This window comes from Neovison vison, chromosome 8 (genome assembly GCF_020171115.1).
Source record: "Neovison vison isolate M4711 chromosome 8, ASM_NN_V1, whole genome shotgun sequence".
NCBI lineage: Eukaryota > Metazoa > Chordata > Mammalia > Carnivora > Mustelidae > Neogale > Neogale vison.
In genome coordinates this window covers 10,329,616-10,347,557 of record NC_058098.1, presented here as the reverse complement: position 1 = coordinate 10,347,557, position 17,942 = coordinate 10,329,616, and the positions used below count along the sequence as shown (strand labels likewise).

Below are 17,942 nucleotides of genomic sequence, written 5' to 3'. Positions count from 1 at the left end.
AGAAGCAAACAGGATAGAAGAGAAGGAAAGAGGGAGGAAGAGAGACCAGGAGGTGGGAGGCATCCAAGAAAAGCAGAAAGGGAATGCAGAGTTTACTGACAATTTCCCCAAAGGTGTCTGTTCTCTCCCTGTTCTCTAACCCCACTGGGCCCCACCAGGCCTGAACGACCCAAGCAAACAGGCCAGATGTGGTCCCAGTACCCCCGCGGGCTGGCTTTGCTGGCAAACAGCTTCCCCTCTTCGGAGCCCCATGGAAGGCATTTTCTCTTTTTCATCGGTTTTCTTTAATTGCACACGATCCACACTCAACACACACGTTCCTGTTGTCATTTGTCCTTTTTCCTCCGGGCGGACCCACAAAGCAAGTCTTTGCTGGGCATGTTATTTACATGGTAGAAAGAACAAAGCCATCTCCTTATTGGGGGGAACCGATATGGGGGCGGGGCGGGGGTGGGGGGCAACACAGCTGTGTGCTGGGCTCTTGACCAGCTACGGCTTCACTTGTGGAGGCGGAGCGGTGGGGACCCCTCTGTGGCTGCTGCAGACGTCCTTCTTGGGGTGTGGTTCCAGCCGGTCCCATGCGGGGCTGCATTCCGAGCCGCACGTGCCTTCGAAGTCGTCTGGGAGAGACGGCGATAGCTTCAAGCCGCAGAGGGCAGGCAGAGCTGGGGGGAGGGGGCAGGGAGGGCAGCTCCTGGCGGTGGCGACGGGTCATGTCCTCTGGGCTCAGTTGTTGTCTCTGGTGTCCGAGGAGGCACTTCCAAACAAGATGTCACTGTCGTGGGACATGGTGCTCAGCTGCGACTTGGTCTTGATGAGGAACTGGGCCCTCTGGAACATCACGCGCTCCTGCTCCTGCTTGAGCTCCAGGTAGGATCGCGAGAAGGTGTGGAAGATGGAAGTCACGGGGAAGGCCATGAGCAGGATGCCGCTGAGGATGCTGCTGAGCGCCACCACCTGGCCGGGCGTGCTCCTGGGCACCATGTCCCCGTAGCCCACAGTGGTCATGGTGATGACGGCCCACCAGTAGCAGGCGGGGATGCTGGTGAACTCGGGGCTGTCGGCCATCTCGTTCTCGATGACGTAGAGGAGGGGCGCAAAGAGCGCGATGGCCACGCAGAGGAAGAGCAGCAGGAGCCCGAACTCGCGGGTGCAGCGGCGGGCGGTGAGGCCCAGCGTCTGCAGCCCCAGGGAGTGGCGGGCCAGACGCATGACGTAGAGGATGCGCAGCGCCCGCAGGACCCGCAGCACCAGCCCTACCTTGTCCAGGTAGCTGTTGCCCGCGCCCGGCTTGCGGCGGCCCGCGGCCGCGCCGTCCACCAGCAGGGTGATGTAGTAAGGCAGGATGGCCACCATGTCGATGAGCGTCAGGGGGCTGCGCAGGAAGGCGAACTTGCTGGGCGCCTGGATCAGCCGCAGGAGGAACTCGAGGGAGAACCAGCCCACGCACACCGACTCCACGATGAAGACGTTGTGGCACATCTGCGAGCACTGGCCCTGGGAGAGAGGGGGGAGGTCGGGGTTAGAGGTCAGTGGTCCCACCAGCCAGACTGGTGTGCTTTGCCCTGACTCCGCCCTAGTGAGGCTCACATCCCCAGTTGGGGGGGGGCGTGGCCAGGCCAAGGGCTTGAGGTCCCTGCAACGACCCCTCTTCATCTCTCTCTCTCGCCAGCCCACACCTGCGGCCCCCGGATTCCAGACCCCAGAAGGACTGCCTCCTGGATGTCACTCCTCGGGTGTCTGATAGGCATTTCAAACTCATCATGTTCCAAAACGGGCTGCTGGTTTTTAAAAAAAAAAATTATCATTACCGGGATGTAATTGACATATGATATTGTGTCGGTGTCAGGTACACATGTTGATCTGATACATCTATATATTGCAATAAGATTACCACTGTAGCCTTAAGCTAACACCTTTATCATGTCACATAGTTATTTCTTTTTTGGGGGTGGAAGCAATTAAGCTTTAGCCTGTTGCGCGGTTCTTAGTGTCTCCTGCACACCTGCCCACCAGTGCTTTCCCTTCTTAGTAATCCCACCTTTCCAGTTGCTCAGGATGGCATTCTCAGCCTCATTTTGACACCTCTCACATAGTCCTCAGGAAATCACCTTGGTTGTTCCTTTAAAACGATTCCAGAAGCAAACCACTTCTCCTCTCTCTGCTGCTCGCACCTTGGTCCAGCCACCATCCTCTCTTGCCTGGACAGCTGCAAGCACCTCCCTCCCGGGAACCCTGGTCCCTACGGTTTATTCCGCGCACATAGCCAGAGGGATGCTGAGAACGTGAGTCAGATCCCGTGCCTTCTCTGCTCGCCACCCTCCACGGCTCGGGAGAGATCGCTCGAGTCCTCCGATGGCACATACGGCCTGGCCGCCACCTCTCCCACTTCCTAGCCCCCTGCCTGCCGTGTTCGTGTTCTGCAGCCTATCCCCACTCCCCCAGGCTTCCTTCACCTCCAAGCCAGGCCTTGACTTTCTGTTCCCCCTTCAGGGCTCCTCTTCCCCCAGATACCTACATGGCTCTACCTTCCCTTCTTCCTGCTCTTTGCTTCAATATCGCTTCCCCAGGGAGGCCTTTCATGACCCCCTCCATTACCAGTCCCCTCTCCCTTTATCTTCCACCCTGAGTGTCCTTTTCCTACTCTGTTTATTCAGAGGGTTCCTCATCTTTTAAAATGCTTTATAAGTTACTTATGTATCATGTTTATTATGTTTCCACCCTCTGCCTCCCCTGCTCTTCTGCTCCAGCAGATTAGCGCTCCCCAGGGAGGAGCAGCTTGTGTGCTGTTTGCTCTCAGGACCCCGGTGCCTGGAACAACCCCACATGCGACAAGTGACCAATTCGCATTTGTCACCAAGATAGATGGGAGCTCATGGGACTGGCGTTTAGATGGGAGTGCCAACTCAGGGCCAGGTGGGCAAGGGGAACCCGAGGGAGCTGGGCCAGGTGGGGTGGAGGCCAGCCAAAGAGCGCAGCTGTCCTGCTAGGGACCTCCTGATGGCTGCGCCAGGAGAATTCAGGCTGGAGGCCGCTGCCACACTGAAGTTTTCAGAGAGCCTGGAAGTGTGGACTTTAGCATGAAATCTCCTAGGTTTTAAATCAATACAAAGAGAACACTGTGGTTCGAACATGTCGAACATGTCTCTGTGCTGCATTTGGCATGCGGGCTGCCCACTGGTCCCTCTGGTCTGGCATGGAACTGGATGGGAGCCCGTCCCGGTGGCTTTGGAGCTCAATCTCAAAGCGGCCTGTGACAGAGCAGAAAGGCACACGTGGCTTTAGCCTGGGGCATCTGTCATTCCAGGGCACAGCTGGGTTCTATGAGAGGCGGGCTAGCAGCTCTCTCTCTAGGAATGAGTTAGAGGCTGCAGATAGCACTCGGTGGGCCATGAGGTTTCAGCCCTCTGGGATCAGAAGCCTCCTCCTCTGGGAGGCCTTCCTGGAGTGGGCCTCCTCCTGGTATCCCCAGCGCAGTTGATGGGCCTCTCATAAGAGCCCCCTTCAGTTGTGACTCACACTTATGGTCACAGGGGTGTCACTGACCCTCCTCCATGGGACCTGAAGTCCTTGCAGGTGGAACTTGTTCTGGTCCCCCTGCATGCTAGGCGATGCCTGAACACAGTGGGCCCTCAAACATGTGCTCAAGGTGCAAGTGAAACAGTGAACCCCACTGGTCTCCAAAATGAAGTCAAAGAACAGCGTTATCACTGAATCAAGAAAAAACCCAAGTGTCCTTAAAAAAAAAATGCAAGTGTCAGAAGGTGACTAAAACAGTAGCTTTATTAATATTTTCCTGATAAAGTCAGGATTGCCAATGCTGAGCCAAGAAAAAATTTATACCATGTGCAGGTACTTCCAGAAGGTCTCAAATGACAAGCATTTCCTCTCTCTTTCTGATGGTTAACACTGGTTAACACTGGTTAGCACTGCCTGCACACTCCAGTGCTGGCCATCATTCTGGACACTTCCCAGGGAATCACTCACTGATTCCTCACAACACCGTGAGATGAGACTTGGTGCAGCCCCCTTGGCCATGTGAGGAAACTGAGGCACAGAGAGGGTAACTTGCCCACAGATCTGCAGCCAGAGTGGACATGTGGGATTCAAATTCAGGCCACTGGGCTCTAGCTCCACCCTCCTCATCACTCCCCCTTCTCATCAAAAATTAATTTTACTGGTTGAATGTCACTTTTTTAATACTTTAAAAATCTGTGTATAAAAAAGTGTCAGAAACCCATCCCCTCTCCATGTGTTATAAATGCAATAGCCATTGCCACCTGTTCCTGCATTATATATGTATGTGGAAAAACCCTCGCCTGGTGAGAGGTTCCAATGTTCCATCAGAGAGTTCCTGTGAAGCACTCAGCACATGCAGGGTACACAGCCGGTGCTCAATAAATGCTGGCCGGCATGATATTCATGTTGAGTTCATACAGCCATATCTATTTCTCCATTGCTTATATAATTTGTACTTGTCTGAATGTTTTGGTCTGTCTTAACACTTGCTTCTAGAACCTGCCATGCCCCCCCCTCCCCACCCCCATGTGGGGAAAAGTTCCTAACTTAAATGCCCAAAAGTCTCATATATTAGGAAGCTGAACTAGGGAGCACACATTTCCCACAGACTCAGCTCCCACCCAGAGCTGCTGTGTGGACAGCAGGCCAGGGGACCTGACCATATACATTTTGAGGAGCTGAGAGTTTGAATTTTTAAATGCAAGATGCTTTACTTTTGAATATTGGCAACCAAGTGAAATTTTTAGGGAGCACAGTGTGGGCCAATCACACACTTCTGTGGGAGTATATGAAGTCCAGGCTACCATGTGGGACCCGTACTTCTTTGTTCAAGAACACAGACCTTGGACTCAGGCAGACCTGTGTCTGGGCATGCTGCCTTGCCTCACTGTTCCCATCCGCCAGCTGGGTATGAGAACGCCTCCCGTTTAGGGTTGCTGGGAGTCACTGAGAATATAAGCTGTAGAGAGAACCACGGCCCAGCCTCTGGCTGCTGGTAGCTGCCTGCTGAGTGCTACCCCTGAGAACAGAGCTCACACCTCGGCCAGGCCATGGAATAAACATTTTACATCCGGGGTGCCTGGGTGGCTCAGTTGGTTAAGCAACCGCCTTCGGCTCAAGTCACGGTCCCGGAGTCCCGGGATCGAGTCCTGCATCAGGCTCCCAGCTCCATGGGGAGTCTGCTTCTCCCTCTGACCTTCCCGCCTCTCATGCTGTCTCTCTCAAATAAATAAATTAAAAAAAAATTTTTTTTAAACATTTTACATCCTCTTGCTTAACACAGAGATGTTTGCTATTTGAGCACACATGCACACATGCACAGCTGTCAATAAAAATTATATGCAAAACCCAGAAAATATCTGGAATATTTTTAAACAAGGGAATTAGGAAGCTTGAGATAGGGCTCATGTGGGTGAGGTAATTCTTGATGTAGTCGGCGTTTGGCTCAGGGGCAGGCACAATAAACATCACATCATTCCCAGACTCACTCATCTGCTCCTTCCACAGAGTGGCTGAGGGCCTGTCCATGCTCCACACTGTTCTAGACCCTGGGGGCACAACACAGACCACGAAAGGCACCAAGCTCGTGTTTGAAGGTGGAGGTGGACAACACACGTGTAAAGGGGACGTCAGAAGGGACTGGAGATTCTGCTCAGCCGGCGCAGTCAGGGAAGGCCTCCTGGTGGAGGTGACGGCGCCGACATGAAGGAGGCGGACTTCTGGAGAGAGGGGTCCAGCAGACTGTTTTGTCTCCTGGACTCAGAGACTCTCCCTCCCGGCAGCGAGCCTCCCCCGCACACAGCTGTGGCTCTTACCTGCTCCTCCTCCTCCCGCAGGCTGGGCAGGGTGCTGATGGACAGGTTGACGGCCGTGACGGTGACGAAGAGCACCGAGAGGCAGGCGAACACCTTGCCGGGCAGCCCCGAGTGCGGCCTCTCCACCATGTCGCGCAGTCTCCGCATGCAGCGGCCCAGGCGGCCCTCGCCCTGGGCCGGGCCCTCGCTGTCGGGGTCCTCGCTGGACAGCGGCTCATCATCATCGTCGCGCTCCACCACGTCGGCGAACTCCTCGATCTTCTGCAGGTAGCGGCGCTTGCAGCAGCCGTCCAGGCGGTCCTCGGCGATGCCCCAGTACAGCAGCTCCTCCTGGAAGGACAGGGCGCACATCTCGCGCAGGAGGCGCAGCTTGCCCGCCCGCAGGAAGGTCAGGATGGTGCCGAAGGCGCCCGGGTGGCGGTCGAAGAAGAACTCGTTGCAGGTCACGTCGTAGTCATCGCACACGTTGAGGATGTCGTCGAAGTTGGTGCAGGCCTTGAGCTGGCCCAGGCGCGTCAGCGGGAACTCCTCGAGCGTGGTCCAGGGCAGCGAGTACTTGATGCCGCCCACGTTGATGATGATCTGGCGCCGCCGGTCCTCGGGCTGGCCGGGCTGGCGGGGCGCGTCCTGGGGCCGGGGCCGGGGCCGCAGCCGCTGCGCCCGGCGGTAGAAGACGCCCTTGAGGGACTGGCCCTGCGGGAAGAAGGCCGGGTGGAAGGAGGCGTCCGAGGCGCAGCTCAGGGCGCTGTAGTCGTAATCAGAGTTGTCTCCCGGTAGGAGGGTCATTTTGGGCTTTCACATCCCCCTCGCGCCTGGGGTGGAGAAGGGAAGAGAGACCCTCAGTGAGGCCTGAGCCTGGGCTGACAGTGCCCATTCGGCGGGTATTCATTCGGTGCTGGGGACAGAACCGTGCCCCCCCTTCTCCTCTTCCCAACTCACGGCCGGGGTGGGGGTGGGGGTGGGGGTGGGCGGGGGGCCTGACCCCTGTGGGTCAGTATAGGCAGGCAGAGGGGAGGGTGCTTAGGTTTGAGCTGAGGTCATGAGGGGTGGGATCAGTGCCCTTATGGGAAGAGGAAGAGGCACCAGAGCTCCTTCTCTCTCCACCAAGTGGGGACACAGAAGACAGCCACCTACAAGCCAGGAAGAGAGTCTTCCCCGAAGCTAGCCCAGCGGCACCCTGAACTTGGACTTCCAAGCACTTGTGGTTACAAGCACAGATTCTGGAGCCTCCTGGCCTGGGCATGCTTCTTAATTTCCTCATCTGTAGAGTGGATACAACCATTTTGCCTACTTTGTAGGACTGTTGAGAAGACTGAATGAATTATGTGCTTAAGAGCATCTACTGACACAGTGCCTGGCCCACAGGAGGCACTTGGTCCTTGCTGTCTATTATGACTATTTGTGTTTACCTTCAAGGGACTCCTTGTATTGTTTCCGTAAGTGGAAAACCTGTATCATCAGCTGTAAGTAAGAGGCAGGGTCCAGAGAAACGCACGATTATCACAATAGTGCCATAGTTGCCTGTATACCATCCAACATCTTGAGGCTATAGAGATGAGCTGGACAGGGATGACCCCTCCTCCAGGAAGCCTTCCTTGGTTGTTCCCTTTAAATCAAGTCCTCCCACCCCTGTATCTGATCACCATCCTTACTATAACTATGCAAGCCCGACTCCTGTACGAGATGGCTTGCTCTGTAGGGCAAGAACCGGGCTCTGCTCAGCTCTGAATCTCTGTGCCCAGCAGTGTAAAAGCTCAAAGAAGTAGCTGCCGAATGAGTTGCTGAATGAGGCCAACATGAGGAAGACACTTCTGAAAACCGGAGGTCAAAATACCCACTTACATGGGCTCCTTCCTTTCCAACCCTCAAAGCTAACTAAGGGTACGTGCCACTAGAATGATGTTGCTTTTTCATTCAGAGCTTGCAGACTGAGTTTGGTTCACAGATATCCTGCCTGGCTTGGAGGAGATTCTGAAAATTGAGGAGTCTTCTGTAAAAATGTATATTCTTGGTTTCTCTTGAAAAATCAGACTGTTAGGCAACATGTGGCCTAAATTCCAGCTGAGGAATGACCGTTTCCCCGTAGGCAGGGCATGCACGTGGCAATCTACCACAATCCCCATCCTTCCCAGTTGTTTCCCTAATACCCACTCTCCTTCACTCTTGGATGTTCCGCTTCTAGCCCCTGTAGGCATTTGAGTTTGAGACCCCCAGATTATAGCCACCGAGCTCTCCAGAATGAAGTTGATCCATAGAAAGGGAGTAAGATTCTAATACTCTACTTTTAAAAAATTCATCATCCCTCCCCCCAGCCCAGTCCCCCATGGAAACAAGTGGTACCAGCAAAGTCTATCAATTCCATTTCTAATACCTGAGTGTAGATCTGTGCTATGGACACGTGCAGGGAAAATGCAGGAGGACGCACGCACGCGTGCGCACACACACACACACACACACACACACACCTGTATGGGTAAGAAAGTATTCAACAGGAGCCGGGGTGGGGAGGTCCATCGAAACACGATCCTTCCTAACAGAAATTCTTGTACATAAAACAAATCATGCCTCCACTCATTTATCTCTGGGGAAAGCTACGGTTTCACAGATTGGGTTCTAGAAAACTAAGTGCACCTGTGCTTGAAATGAAAATGATCTGATTTTAGAGTGTTGAGTATGTTTCTTAACTTCACCTAAAATTGGAACCCGTCTCCTCGGGCACAGCCTGCCAGAATCCCTTGGAGGAGTGAGAATAATCCCTTTTAGGCACTTCACATGAGTGGTACCGCTTTTCAGTTCGGCTGCTTTATCTTTGCCACCAGAGACAAGAGGAAAAGTGACATTCTGTTTGGCAAGAATGGTGACAGAGGGAAAGGAACCTTCCTCTGGTCCTGTAAGCCTGGAAGAGCCTTTGTGAAACTCCCTCAGCTGTAATCACCTCTCACAGACAGAATGTCTTTTAAGCTCCCAGCTCTCCCTCTGGCACAGAGCTCCCCCAATTAGCGATCCCTCATTTCTTTCTCTTATGACCCTTGTCAGTTGTGAGTTAAAGGCTCAGCATCTCCTATGTGCAAAGTTATCCTGTCCCAGCATACCGTTTAGCATGGAGAAGGAGAAAACCCGCGTCACGCAGGCTGCTTGCTCACAGGAGGCCAGGTGCTGGGATTTGCTAGATGGGGAATGGGCACACTTCTCCTTGGCCTTGGGTTTTGGGGGACACCCAGTTTGATGGGTGTAGAGGGGGGATGGCTCTGCATGCTAGACTCTAGAGTCTTGGGCGAAGTTCATAAATCAAACAGGCCCCAAAGCCCTGCTTCTAGAAAACAATATCACTTTTCACCCAGCCCGATACCCTCATGAGAAGTTTGGTCTTTTAACATTTCTCTACAGTGTTGGGTCTGTCAGTCCTAGAGCATGATGGATTTTAGTGATTTTGTCTCTGAGGGTCTATGGATGCTTGGGAAGAGAAAGCCATTTGAGAAAGGGGCTGTGATACTGAAGATGACAAGGAGTCCTGAGCTGTCATTCAACACTTACCATGTGTTGGGTCTGGGCCAGATCTACAGGCACAGCAGAGACCAAGACAGACGCAGCCCTTGTCCTCCGGGGGTGGACATTCTAGTGGCAGAGGTGGTCTCTAAGTAAGTATACAGATCATTTCAGGAAATAGAGCAAGAACATGACAGCAAGAGGAGCTGGAGTGGTCTGGGAGGGGCTTCTCAGAGGAGAAAACCTTGGAGTTGAGGTTGGATGGGAACGAGCCAGCCCTATGAGGACCTGGAGAAGGGTGTCTAAGGCTGAGGGAATGGGAAGAGCTTGCTCCTTGACCTGCGGGTGGGCTTGTGTGGTCGAGCCAAGAGAAGGCCGAGGGCTGGGTGCAGTGAGTGAGGGGAAGGTGGGAGAAGTTGAGTGGGAGAAAGTTAGCAGACACCAGATGGAACAGAGCCTAGTGGGCCATGACAAGGGGCTGGGGTTTAGTCGGGTGGTGGGGGTGGTCCTCAAGAGTAGACTATGGGAAACCAGGCTGGAATTCTCTGTAGTCATTCTTGAAAGAGTCCGCTAAGGCTTGAAGCGGGACTGAGAATTGGCTGCATTCCAGATGGACTTTGGAGGAATTGCTGCTAAGACTTGCTGTGGGAGGGGAGTGTGGTGAAGGGGAGAGAATGGACTCCAGCGGTGCCATTCACGGAGGAGACACTAGGGGGCGTCTTGGTGAGCCTCCTGTAGAGGCAGCATTTGCTGGCTGTGGGATGGTGGGACTGGGCGGGGGGTGGGTGGGGGGTGGGTGGCAGAGGGGCAAATCAGGGAGAGAGAGTAGGGATGAGGGTGGTTTGCGTGGATGGATGGATGGATGGACAGAGTCAGACCACACCAAAGCTGTCTTGATGAGTGTGTGTGTGTGTGTGGTGGTGGTGGTAGTTTCAGCTGGTAGTTTTGACCTGGCTGAGCTGCAGAGGACAGGAGGGCCAGGCTAGCAGAGAAACGGCAGAGCCCAGAGGCTGAGGCGCTCCCGGTGTCCAGCACCAAGCACTCAGCACCCACTTTTCTGTCGAAGTTGTACTCCACACCGGGCCTGGCTAGTGCAGGTAGATCCCACTAGGGAGTCGTGTAGAGGGAGTGCTGTGCCCCTACCAAGATGCCCTGATCCTAATCCCTGGAACCTGTGAATTGGTTAGATTACATGTGAGGAGGAATTAAGGTTGCCAGTCAGTTGCCTTTCAGATGGGAAGGTGATCCTGGGTTCTCTGGGGGCCCACGCCATCATGAGGGTCCTTAAAAGATGCAAGAGAGAGGCAGGAAAGCGTTTCAGATGCCACGCGGTGTGAGGAAGACTTGGCCGGCCACCGCTGGCTTTGAAGATGGAAGGGGCCACAGGCCGACGACAGCAGGCAGCCTCTAGAAGCTGGAGAAGGCAAGGCCTGATTCCTGGACTCTCCAGGAAGGAATGCAGCCTGTGGATCCCTTTATCTTAGCTCTGCAAGGCCCATTTGAGACTTCTGTTTCCCAAAACGTGAGGTAAGGAGGTTGTGCTGTTTTCAGCTGCTCAGTTAAGATAGCAATATTGGGGAGATTCAGAAAAATCAGGTCCTACTCCAGCTTGGGGGACAGCTTGCTGACTACTCCAACCCGGGGGAGCAGAAGAGCCTAGGCACTTTGAAACCCGGAGACCTGGGTTCAAGGCCAGTCACTCTGACTTTGGGCAAGTCATGTCTTACCTCTGAGACTCCCTATCCTCATCTGTAAAATGGGGATATGAAAAGTTCCTACCTCCCTGTGTCATGGTGAAGACCAAGGCAGATGACCTGGGTTTTGTGCTTGGCCTAATGCCTGACACACAGTGGACCCTCAACAGACACCTGCTGTATTTTTAACTATGAGGGAGGTCTGTCATCTTTCTCTCCATCTGCCAAGGGTGACTCCTTTCTTGACCTGATCCAATGGGATTGGAACCTGGCATTGGTCTGAGCCCCAGCCTGGGTGTATTTCTCAGACCTGGGGCCACAGGGGGTGTGGGACACAATAATATATCATTTGCACGCAGAACCTTGACTCGAGGTCTGCTTCTCAGATCCAAGAGAGGACCCAAGTACAAGAATGCCGGTCCTGTGTTGCCTGGGGTCCCTTGGTGTCCATCCTGGGGCTGGGGCGGGGGTGGGCAGGTGAGGGATGGGGGTGGGGTGAGATGGACAGTGAGTCGTGGTAGACACAGATGGTAGACTCCTATACGTCGCATAGGAATTAGAAGCATTGAACTAGATGTAGGTTTAGCAACACATTTAGATCTTGAAAGCATGATGCCGAGTGCAAAAGAAACAGAAGTTTATAGCACTATGCTATTTATGTAAATGAACACACACACACACATTACAAATTTGACAGAGACTCAAGCACAAGGAAGGATGCATATCCACCACGGAGAGGGTGGCTGGCAGGGCAGGGGAACAGGAGAAGCAAGGGGAGGGGGGTGTGTGGAACGAGAAAACAATGAATAAAACAGCCTGGCACAGGCCAGTGATGAACAGTGGCACGAAGTGAAGAGTGTGGTTAACACAACTCTGGGATTTAATCCGGGTAAAGAGAAACGAAGAGCAAGAAACCAACCAAGCCACCAGGCTCTGGTCAGGGGAGACCAGTGGTCAGGGGAGACACAGAGTCGGAGGACCGTCCCTAGACCTTCGTAGTCGGAATCCCAGAGTGTGGGGGGTGCCCAGGAATTGGCATTTTTGACAGGCTCCCTTACGGATGCTCATGTATGCTCAAGTTCAAGACAGACAAAAAGAGAGTGTGCCTTAAATACCTGTAGCCCACACCCCCTCCCGGGGCCGGGGGCTTCAAGAGTGGCTCTGGACTTTGGTGGGGAACCCCCTGACCAACTTCTCCACACTTTGAGGGTCCTGGAAAGCTCTGTGGGTCCCAATCTTGGGGAACTTCACTGGAGAAGGAGAAACCCTTCTGCTCTGAGAGAAAAATCTTCCTTCTGCCTGGGGGCTGCCTCGATCAAACTCCCCTTTGGGAGCCCATGGAACTGCTGAAACTCCCCGTGCAACTTCTTCTCCTTCCTCTTGGAAGATGATGTGCACCAGCTCTGAGGGAGGGCTGAGTACTCATTTCCAAGATTAATGGTCACTGAAACCGTAAGGAGTTCTGGGTGGCAGAGGCTGCTGTGTGGTCAGCGTCCGCTGCAAATGGAGGGGCTAGACCTGGGGGTGGGGGTAGGAGGGGGAGTGGGATGGGCCGAAGGTCCAGGTCAGGCTGGTCTGGCCACCGCAGCTGCTCCTGCTAATGACCTTTTGGCCTGAGACAGCCATCTGCACTCACTGTGTCGCTGGCCCCCTCTGAGCCTCTTTTCTCCCTAAAGGAGAAGCATGACCAGCTCACAGGGCTCTTGCGAGGCTCTGGTGAATGGAAGGTTGCTGCGGGGATTAGTAGTGTCACCTGATCGCTGACCCCCATCGCCACCTCCCGTCAGGGTCATGAGCGGGTTCCATAAACTGGTGTGCACTGATCCGAACTGCTAAAATACCTCCCGGTATTTTTACCAAACCATGGGTCTCTCTGGATTCTGTTCTTCCTGCCCTGTGCCCCTCCCTTGGGTCGTAGCTCTCTGTCCCTCTTCGGAGAGTGGGAGGGGGGATGCTCCCTCACCGTGTTGTAATGACAGCCACAGCCACCCTTAACTGCATACTAAGTGCTATGCTCTGTGCTGAGCCTTCATCCAGTGAGCCTTTCAGGCATGACCACTAACACCCCCATTTTATAGATGAAGAAATCAAGGCTTTGCTAAATAAAAACTCAGGACTCTGCTGATGTAAGTGACAAAGCCAGAATCAGTCTACGCCTATAGGACTTTCTGACATCTGCATTTGACCGTCTCCCTGGATTACTAGCTCCCAGAGGAAGGGGGAGGTCTCTGCCTCCTGCCGCAACCTAGGGACTGGATCTCTCTTCTCTGTGTCTATGGATGAGCTTTTGGAAAATCTTTTGTGATGGGGAGAAGCAGGCAGTCACCTGTGGCTGGGGGAAACACATTGATTGCTAGTGTATATTTGCACACAGCAGAGCAAGATATCCACAAAACCACTGAGCTGTCAAATTCTGAGTTGCCATTTTGGCCTCCAGGCGGAGAGCTCTCCTGCACTGTCCTCTCCTGAGCTCTCCCGGTGCCATAAACACTGTCAGAGGTGAGGGTGTGGCCTCTGGGCCGGCTGGCCTGCCTGCCTGCCTGCTTCCCTACTTTCTAGCTGTGCACCCTTGCAAAAATGACTTCACCTCTCAGTGCCTGTGTGTTCTCAGCTACAAACTGGAGTCACCATCACATTTTGTGTGAGCACTTGGAGCTGTGTCTGCACATATTAGGGCTCCGTGTTTGGGCTAGAACGGCTTCTGTGGAGCAAGCTTGGCACCTCCCCTCACATTTCCTTTCTTAAAGGAGCCATGTGACGTGGAAAACACTTTCCAGAGTGGGGCTTTGGTGCTGGCTCTCCTCTCACCTTGGTACTGATGTCGTCACCCCCTCAGCTGAGCGTCTGTTTCCCCATCTGTAACATAAGTCGATGAGGCATACCCCTGTGGCAGGCAGAATAACGCCCCCCTGACAAAGGTCTATGTCCTAATCCTCAGACCCTGAGAATGTGTGACCTTATGTGGCAGAAGAGATTTTGCTGGGGAGACTGATGAAATATGACTATCTTGATAATCCTGGATTATCGGGGAGGGGTGCATGTAGTCACAAGCATCCTTTAAGGCGGAGGCAGGAGGGTCAGGGTTGGAGAAGCAGATGGGATTGTGGAAGCAGCGGTCAAAGTGATGTGGGGCCAGAAGCCAAAGGTGTGGGCAGGTTCCAGAAGCTGCAAAGGGCAGAGAAATGGATTCTCCCCCAGGAGGAACATAACCCCGCCGGCCCCTTGATTTTAGGGCGGGGAGTCCCATTTTGGGCTCCTGATCCCTCATTCTATAAGATGCTAAATTTGTGTTCCTTTAAGCCACTAACGTGGAGGTAATATTGTGACAGGAGGGAATGAACAGAAGCTCAAAGGCAACTTTCTAAAAGAAAAGCATTTGTCTCCTGAGCAGCTCGGGCTTTGGTTTCTTCCTCTCCCATCAGGATTCTCAGCCTGTGACGTTCCCTCACTCTGAGATCTCCCCACGATGCCCTTCTCCTGCCAGCGTGGCTTCATCTGTCAGGGTTAGGGCTCCTGCCTGGGCTGACTCAGAGGCGGGTCATGCTGCATTAATTCCCAATTAAAACGTTAATCAAAATGGATCCAGCCAGTAGGCTGGCCCGGGTCCCAGCGTGCTGGACCGCCCCGAGATGCAGCACCCGCATCGAGAATCTGTCTTGCCTAGCTACCTGCTGTCCGTCCTCATCACCACGCAATCGCGCCGGAAGGATCTCAGCCCTGCTTCGAGAGCTGGGGCCAAAGACATAGATGTAGCCGAAGATGTAGCTGCTGGGAGCCGGGCTTTTCCCTCCATCGCCACTTGCCCCCCAAAAGAAAATGTGCCAGAGTCTCCATAAAAAGACCAAGTGGCCTCTGGAGCCTCCTTGTTCTGCTTCTGGCAAAATAACAGCAAATGCACATTTGCCTTCGACCGGGATGTATTTTGGGGTGGGAGCCAAGGGTCCTTTTCTCTTTGCCTCCTTGCAGCGGGGAAACTTGGGAGCGCAGGCGTCAGTGGAGGAACCAGCCCGGGGGGGAAGGAAGCATCGTGGACCCCGTGCAGCTGGAGGGGGACACCTGCGTTCTCAGTCCCTCCAGCTCTCAGGAAGCGTTAAGGCTGCAGCGTGTGTGGTAAGCTGTGGTGGCCGGGTGAGGAAGGAGGGAGAGCCTGGCTGTACTTGCCTGCCTGGGGAGACGCAGGTGTGGGGCAAAGTCCCCAGAGAGCAGGGACAAATCTGAGGCCAAGTGCAGGTTCTGTCTGTGGCACATTCCTTTGTGTCCTGATTTTGTTAACCACATACTGTCTATGTCATCAAAACGGCCCACAGTGATTTGAGTGCTTTGCCACTAGACTTCCCTGCCTACCCCTTCTCGTTCATTCTATGTGGCCACCATTTCCCACCCAGGGACTCCATTTCTGGGTTTAACAAATCAACCAAGAGTGGGTTCCCAGACCCCCATGTCTTTGGCCACCAGAAGTGCTGACGCTTCATGATGTATTCAGACAGCCCAGGCAGGACACTTTTTCAGGGTGCGGGGGATTAATTTCTTCATTCTGATTTGAGTGTTTATGTCCTGCATCCAGGACACATTTCTCTGCTCTCATATTCCCCGGGGGCATCTGGCAAGCCTCTTGCTGGGGCCCCACTATGTGTCCAATGCAGAGAATTCGGAAGTGGCTGTGGGACTGGAGCTGGGCTCCCACATCTGTCCTGACCAGGCTCCAGGGTGCCCCCAGCCTGGGTTCTTAAACTTTGGGACACGGATCAAGGTTGCCTTGTTTCCAGCCCACTCACAGCTCCCCACAGGTTTGGAGCGTGTTTCATGACAGGCATCTTTCCACTGGAATGGGCTGTGTTAGGGAATGACCCATAAGGTCCGTCCCCAGGGGTCATCCTAGCCTGTCTTTTGGACACACCTTCCTTTACTCCCCACTCAGCAGGGGCCTCTGCAGAGGTCTGAGACAGAAGATACCAGGGCCAAGCTCAGTCTGGGAGAACCCAAGAAATCCACTCAAGAAAGAGAAAGGGCCCTGGCCACATGGCCCACAGTGTCCCGGGGCCCCAGCAGGTCAGACTTCCCTTGGAGACCTTCTCCCCACAGGGACTCTGACTGCAGTCATGTGTGGGGTATCAGACACACCCTAGTGAATAAACCTCTGGTCAGATTCATCGAGGCAGGAACCCTCCACCCCAAAATGAATCAGAGCAATTCCTGTTTCCTCATGGCACCTCCCCCTGTCCTTATCTCAAGGTGCCAGCGGCAGAGATGTCCGCATCTGTCTGTCATCCTCTGGGTGACTCTGGTGGCTGGCACCCCATAAGTGCTTCAGAAAATGCCTGCTGAACAGGCAACTTTAATAAACCCTTCTTGGTGGGAGCCTGCCTTCATTGGTCGGGTTATCTCAGTATTTCTCAACACTGCCTCTCCACGATCAGCCTCCCCTAAGGAGGTTTTTGAAGACATTTTCGTCCTATCCGAGAACCTAGTCCAGCTGTCCTGCTCTCTTTGGGATGACTGCATTCCATGAATGGAGGAAAGGCCATTCTGCTTCTGCATATACACCTGGGGGTTGCTGCAGTCAGCCAGGGGGCAGCCCCAGACCTCCTCAAGGCAAAGGCTTGGGCTTGACCCCTACTCCTCTCTAAGCTGCAAGATGCTTCCCTCTGATCCCATCCCTCTGCTTCAGTGTTCTCGTCCCAGCTCAACGCCTTACTAACTGCTCCCTAAATGCATGAAATAATGCATGTTGGGCCCTTGGCATAGTGAGCTCTGCATAGTAGGTGCTCAACCCCTCTTTGTCCAATCCATGAATGAAAGAACTTCTCTCTTTTCCTTCCTTACCCAAACACTCCGGTCCATCCAGTCTGAGCCCCTCCCGGGTATGGAGCCCCTGATGCTGAGGAGACGGCCACCCACTTTCCCTAGAAGATGCTAGAGCCTCCAGTGAACACAGCTGTCTTGGAATCCCCAGCACCTAGCACACAGTGGGCGCTCCATAAAAGCTAGCTGAGTAAATGAATGAAGGAGTAAATGAATAAAGCCCGCTGGTGGAGATGCTCCATTCTGTGCCCGAGGACGGAGTGAATAAGCCAGAGGTGGGCGCCCCCTCTTCCACCTCCCCCCAACACTCCCTCTTCCCCCCACCCACCCCCGGGATCCAGAAACCTCTGCCACAGCCAGGAGGCGCCCCCCGCCCCGCCACCTCCGCGGAGCACGTCCAGCACTTCGCACCCCGGAGATGGCTCGGAAAAAACTGAAGCCGGACCCGCACTGTGACGGCGGCGAGCGCGCCCCACGCCGGCGCCCGCAGCCGCTCCCGGGTCCCCCGTCGCCCCCGCCTCCCCGCCCCGCGGCTTTCGGTGCCCCTGCAGGGGAGCCGAGGGTTCACGGCCACGTGCAGCCCCCAATTCCCGAGCCTGAGCCCGAGTATACAGGCGCTGGGGGCCGATCGGCGGCGCTCGGCGAGGCCGCCGCGCGCAAAGTTCCCACCTCAAGTTCCCGTCACGGCGTCCCCGCGGCGGAGTTGGCCCGGCCGCGGCTGCCGTCCCCCCGGGCGGCCGGCGGGTCCCGGGCGAGGGCGGGAGCAGGGGCTGGGAGCCGCCCGGGCCGCCTCCCGGAGCCGCGGGCAAACTTCGGCCCCCGGGCCCGGCTCAGCTCCCGCACTCGGACCCTCGGCCACCCCGCCTCCGCGTCCCGGTCCCCGCCGGGCTCCGAGTGCGCCGGGAGCGCCGCGCCGCAGCCGCCGAGGGAGGGACGGGGCAGGAGGCGGGACGGAGGGAGGGGACTGCGCGCGGGGCGGGGAGAGTGGGCGCGCGGCGGAGAGCGCGGCGCCGGCCTCGCCCTATTGCCGGGTTCCGGCGGGTCTCGCGCCCAGGTGGGCAGCGCTTCGGCCCGGACCGCACGCCCGGGGCCGCCTGGCCGCCCGCCGCCCACCCCGGCGCTCCCC

The 17,942-nt window shown here is 55.0% G+C and overlaps 1 protein-coding gene across 1 annotated transcript; it reads right to left on the bottom strand.

Annotated features, from left to right (window-relative positions):
- Positions 1 to 265: 265 nt before the first annotated feature.
- KCNG1 (potassium voltage-gated channel modifier subfamily G member 1) lies at positions 266 to 17,530 on the bottom strand. Its single transcript, XM_044262823.1, has 3 exons — positions 17,486 to 17,530; positions 5,835 to 6,646; positions 266 to 1,497 (listed from the first exon to the last, which is right to left on the bottom strand). Exons 2-3 carry the CDS (start codon positions 6,618 to 6,620, stop codon positions 727 to 729), a joined length of 1,557 nt encoding a protein of 518 aa, XP_044118758.1. The 5' UTR covers positions 6,621 to 6,646; positions 17,486 to 17,530; the 3' UTR covers positions 266 to 726.
- Between the last annotated feature and the right edge of the window lie 412 nt (positions 17,531 to 17,942).

Bases quoted from the DNA above. Each gene is read 5' to 3' on its own strand.
- KCNG1 (XM_044262823.1), bottom strand. From the start codon at position 6,620: ATGACCCTCCTACCGGGAGACAACTCTGATTACGACTACAGCGCCCTG. The intron at 1,498-5,834 runs GTAAGAGCCACA...CCTCTCTCCCAG, and splicing joins TGCGGGAGGAGGAGGAGCAG to GGCCAGTGCTCGCAGATGTG.